The following is a 5,826-nucleotide window of genomic DNA, read 5'->3' on the forward strand; positions in this document are numbered from 1 at the left end:
AGTATGATGAAGAAATATTAAAACATTACATTTACGATAGGGTTTCCATCAAGATAACAGAGAAAAGGGTGACAGATTTTGTCAAACTGTTCAAATTTGCCCTTCAAACAGTATCTATAATTCGTTCCAAATGTAAAGTAGAAATCATCTCTCCAAGCCATAATTTGACTATTTGACCAATTTCAGTCCTTGTCTATTAAAAGCCTACACTTTGACCCGGGTCACTGAGTGTCTCTGATGCCATCTGGTGGAAAAACATGACATAAAATAGCATTTTATGATTACTGCCACTAGAGAGCCCTATAGGATCCTATTGAGATTCTTAACTGAGCAAAACAAAATTAGACCAAAGCTTCAGTTTGCTTGTTTATGCATTCAAATATGTATTTAGATATAAAAAAACAACAACAGTATTTTGTATTTTTTTTTCTTAAAATTCAAACTGAATTATAACATGTATATTCATACAATTTCATATGCAATAAATATATTTAAAAATATAAATATGATATAAACTCATTAGCCTCAACCACATCACTCAAATTTAACTGTGTTAAGTAAAAAATTTGTTTAAAAAGGCAAAATGACAGTAATTGCCCAGCTTTAACATCATTCATGTTATGTGTTTCTATGTTGAGTGCGTGTACCATGTGTGTGTTTGTGTGCGAGTGTTTTCTGCATTGAGGATATTCTGTAGTCTCAGCCCTTCTTTGGGGTACTGGATTGTGTCAGATTTTGTATATATATATATATATATATATATATATATAAATCAAATATAATAAAAAACAGCTTTTTTAAAATACATTTTCGTTTTTTTTTTCCACAAATTGACCTGCGAGGGAAAAGTTATTTTTAATTACGCACACATAAACTCCTCGAATTCACTCAAATATATATATTTTTTGGTGTGTATTCCAAGTTCAAGTGTGACAGAATTCACAAAGTCTGATGAACACTTCACTTTTTAAAAATTCCTAAAAAAAAATTAAAAAAAACTAATTTCCGGGTCAAAATTACCTGAGGGAAGGATGGATGTTTAAAATACCTAAAATTAGACCGTATAAGCAAAGTGCACATACAATTCTGTAGAAAAATAGTTTATTGTGTTAACAGACACAAACACAAAAACATTCACTGTTAGTGTTGTACATTTAAAACTACATCGATAACATCTGAAAGGAAAACAATGGACAGATAAATGAACAGTCGACCTACTCTAGAAACACATGTATTCAGAACAAGCACACGGATATTTTTTTGCAGGAAATGAACATTAAAAACCAAAGCTTATTTCTGAAACAGGACAAACAGCATTTCATCTACAGCCACGAATGGAAACGGTCACAGAGCTTTCCAGTCGATGGGCTTCTTTCCTGATTTCCTCAGCAGTTCATTGGTCTTTGAGAAATGCTTACATCCGAAGAAGCCGCGGTGAGCAGACAGTGGCGAGGGGTGCACCGTCTGCAGAACGTGGTGTCGCTTCTACAATCAGAAAACATTGTGTGACTGCCTGTTTGAAATATTTACTGGATCTACTGACCTCTGTTCGTGTTCATCTATAAACTGAAAGATTCACACCTTGTCGATGGCAGCCCCCTTCTTTTGAGCATAAGAGCCCCAGAGAATGAAGACAAGAGCCTGCGTGTTAGTGCTGAGCCAGTGTACCACAGCATCAGTGAACGTCTCCCAGCCCTTATCCTTGTCAGAGTTGGCCTGGTGAGCGCGCACCGTCAGCACAGCGTTCAGCAACAGAACTCCTGCCAAAGACATTCATAAAGAGACGTGCCACTGAGCACACTTACATGCACCAGGAAATCAGCGATCATACACCTATGAGGAGAGAAGTACAATAGCCCTGGGTACCCTAGCAACTGCATAGCAACCACCCCAGGTAGCCAGCGCGCACCGTCAGCACAGCGTTCAGCAACAGAACTCCTGCCAAAGACATTCATAAAGAGACGTGCCACTGAGCACACTTACATGCACCAGGAAATCAGCGATCATACACCTATGAGGAGAGAAGTACAATAGCCCTGGGTACCCTAGCAACTGCATAGCAACCACCCCAGGTAGCCTAGCAACCGCATAGCAACACCCTAGCAACTGACCCAGGTACCTTAGCAACCGTATAGCTACACCCTAGCAACGGCCTTAGCAACCACCCCAAGTACTCTAGCAACCGCATAGCAACACCCTAGCAACCACCCCAGTTAGCCAAGTACCAACATAGCAACCACTCCAAATACCCTAGCAACCACTCCGAGGTCCTTAGCATCTATCTATCAATCAATCAATCAATCAATCAATCTATCTATGACACTTACATGCACGAGGAAATCAGCTATCATACACCTATGAGGAGAAAAGTACAATAGCCCTGGGTACCCTAGCAACCGCATGGCAACACCCTGGCAACCACCCCGGGTACCCTAGCAACCGCATAGCAACCACTCCAGGTAGCCTAGCAACACCCTAGCAACCGACCCGGGTACCTTAGCAACCGTATAGCTACACCCTAGCAACCGCCTTAGCAACCACCCCAAGTACCACAGGAACCGCATAGCAACACCCTAGCAACCACCCCAGTTAGCCAAGTACCAACATAGCAACTGCTCCAAATACCCTAGCAACCACCTAGAATACCCTAGCAACCACTCTGAGGTCCTTAGCATCTATCTATCTTATCTATGACACTTACATGCACAAGGAAATCAGCTTTCATACACCTATGAGGAGAAAAGTACAATAGCCCTGGGTACCCTAGCAACCGCATAGCAACACCCTAGCAACCACCCCAGTTAGCCAAGTACCAACATAGCAACTGCTCCAAATACCCTAGCAACCACCTAGAATATCCTAGCAACCACTCTGAGGTCCTTAGCATCTATCTATCTTATATATGACACTTACATGCACGAGGAAATCAGCTTTCATACACCTATGAGGAGAAAAGTACAATAGCCCTGGGTACCCTAGCAACCGCATAGCAACCACTCCAGGTAGCCTAGCAACCGCATAGCAACACCCTAGCAACCGACCCGGGTACCTTAGCAACCGTATAGCTACACCCTAGCAACGCCCCCAGTTAGCCAAGTAACGACATAGCAACCACTCCAAATACCCTAGCAACCACCTAGAATAGCCTAGCAACCCCTCTGAGGTCCTTAGCATCTATCTATCTATCTATCTATCTATCTATGACACTTACGTGCACAAGGAAATCAGCTATCAGACACCTATGAGGAGAAAAGTACAATAGCCATGACTTTGGAATTAGCTCAAATTAATATTAAAATGGGAGAATTTTTTTTTTTATGAAATGTGTTTTTTTTGCTGATAAAAACTACTATTTCTAAACCAAAATCTGCATCGCAGTTGTAAAATGGATCTGTCTTTTGACACATCTTGTGTCATCAGTTGTGTAATTAATTAACTATTAATGTGTACTCCACGAAGACGCACACCTTGCTTGGCCCATCCTCTCAGATCTCCATGACCGGGATGCTCAAAGCCTTCGATGTCTGAAGCCAGTTCTTTGAAGATGTTCACCAAGCTGTCAACAGCAAAAGTGTCATAAAATCATTGCATCAAAAACAATCATCTAGTCCCTTTAATAATTTGCAACATCCTTGTGCTTACATGCTCAGTGACATTCAAAAGAACAGAGATTAGTGGGACAAACTTTTTTGTCCCACTTTTTTCATATAATTTGTCACTCAGTGGTTGTCTCTTTGCATTGTCTTCTACAGTTAAGAACCTAAGTGTAATGTTTGACAGGAGGTTTTATTCCAGGGGAACCAGGCCCTTCTAGATCTTCTAAACCTGCTAAATCGACCTCATCTTCTAAATCCAGAACTCAAAAACACTTCATTCTTACAGTCCAGACAATACATGCATCACTAATCCTGATCCAGCAGAGCCACTGTCCTTCAGAGTTTAGTTTAGCTCACATGAACAGCTGAAGTCTTCAGGATTACTAGAAACTTTCAGGAAAGTGTGTTGGAGCAAAACTCAGGACGCGGACCTTAAAGCAGAACCCAGAGGAGTGTTTTTTCTTGCTGTGTTTAACACAAAATTTTGGGTTTTTTTGTTCCTTGCCACAGTCACTTCTGGCTTGCTGTCTGGGAAACTAAAGAAATGTATTCACACTATCAAACTAGCAATTGATCAATATCACAATAAGATAATCCAATCTGAAAAGCTGCTTTGAAGTGAAAAGCGCTATAAAAATAAACCCTGAGTTGATGACTGCAAGGCGATACCTCGGTGGAGGAGGCACAGGTCTCTGCACGCTGAAACAAAGCCCGTGAGCCTGGTTAGGTCCATGATAAGGATCCTGGCCAAGTATCACAACCTTCACCTGCCATCACAAGAAAAAATGATTACAACACTCTTAGAAAACCATGCTGTATTTTAAGAGCAAATAAACACCTTGGCATGTTTTGAGTATAGTTTTGTACAAACAGTTAATGAAATAAATGACTCTAGGCCACGCTCCAGAGTGTCCCGAACAACCAAACAGTGCATAAGTAGCATTTACTGACTGGTTTCAGATGCAGCTGCTGATATGTAAGCATGTGCACCTGCAGAGCCAGAGTCATACATGACCAGCGATTTGTCTAATTCTTGTTCTAGAAAGCACTTGAGTGGACAATTAACAGTCATAAATAAGAAAATGATGAGAAACAATTATTTCAGAAAAGTTCAGTGTGCTAACAGTGACACTATCTGAATTGAGCCACCATTGTCTTCTGTAGAGACACTTTATACCTGAATTTAATTCGTTTCATGATTGATGAACTTAACTGTCATTTTAGAATGCGTGTATCAATTTTTAGAATTAGACAATCATACAGATGTATAATATAAAGCACACGCCCAAGAGTTCTGTTAAAGGGATATTTCACCCAAAAATAAGAATCCTGACCTACTTCACTTAACTACCCTTACATTGTTCCAGACATGGAGGATGACTGTCTTCTGCAGATCTTCTTTTATGTCTCACAGGAGAAAGTCAGTCATGCAGGTTTGGAACAACGTGAGGGCGAGTACATAATGTAAACTTTCATTTCTGGGTGAAGTTGGACAGCATCTGTTGTCTGTTGTTATCCTCTGCTGGCTGGTCGCTCACGCTTTACAGCAGGCGGTGGTCACACTAACGCCAATTCCCTTCACCGCCCGTGTTTTGGCTTCAGCAAATCAGATTTGGCGAATGCAAACAACGTTATTAGTTTTCATGAGTCCAACATGCAGCCGGTCAAGAAAACATGCAATCTACCTGAGCCGTGATCAATAAGAGAAGTCTTTCACTATAGTAATGTTTTTAAATAGAGAAAAACATTTTACATTTAAGTAACTTCTAGCGTATTCTTAACCTTGGACCTTATTCTTGAAACACAAAATGACCAGTAAAAAAAAAAGTGTAGCCCGTATAAAATCTATAAGTTGTCTTTAATTTAAAAATACGAGTTTTCATCTAATTTTCATATGTTCCTTACATATATTGTCCTGTATCTTCCTTTTCTGAAGTTGGCAACCCCACCTGCCTTGCATGAGAGCATGACATCCCACTCACATCTTTTATGCCACATGCTTGTGTCCAGGTAAAAACCTCATCTGGAGGAGGGTAGATGGTGTGCTTTTGCATCTCCTCAGCAACAAATGACATTAACTGCGAAAGAGAAACTCTGCTGTGTTACTCTACATTTTAGAAAGTTTCAAATGTCAGTAGTTTTTCATGTGCTGGTCACTTACTGATCTAAAGTAGCGCCTCCCGAGTTCCGCGCTGAGCGCCGCCTTCCAGCTCTCTCCAAAGCCGCTCGG

At 40.7% G+C, this 5,826-nt stretch overlaps 1 protein-coding gene across 1 annotated transcript in view; it reads right to left on the minus strand.

Annotated features, from left to right (window-relative positions):
* Positions 1-996: 996 nt before the first annotated feature.
* The window catches only part of LOC107702903 (uracil-DNA glycosylase-like), a 5,590-nt gene continuing 760 nt past the window's right edge, over positions 997-5,826 (minus strand). Inside the window, 6 exon segments of the mRNA XM_016505338.1 lie at positions 997-1,485; positions 1,582-1,760; positions 3,468-3,556; positions 4,266-4,363; positions 5,579-5,674; positions 5,758-5,826. The exon segment at positions 5,758-5,826 is cut by the window's right edge and continues 11 nt beyond it. Of these exon segments, the coding sequence (XP_016360824.1) occupies positions 1,345-1,485; positions 1,582-1,760; positions 3,468-3,556; positions 4,266-4,363; positions 5,579-5,674; positions 5,758-5,826 (672 nt within the window). The 3' untranslated portion in view covers positions 997-1,344.

Source organism: Sinocyclocheilus anshuiensis, unplaced genomic scaffold (assembly GCF_001515605.1).
Source record: "Sinocyclocheilus anshuiensis isolate Anshui unplaced genomic scaffold, SAMN03320099.WGS_v1.1 scaffold238, whole genome shotgun sequence".
Lineage (NCBI taxonomy): Eukaryota > Metazoa > Chordata > Actinopteri > Cypriniformes > Cyprinidae > Sinocyclocheilus > Sinocyclocheilus anshuiensis.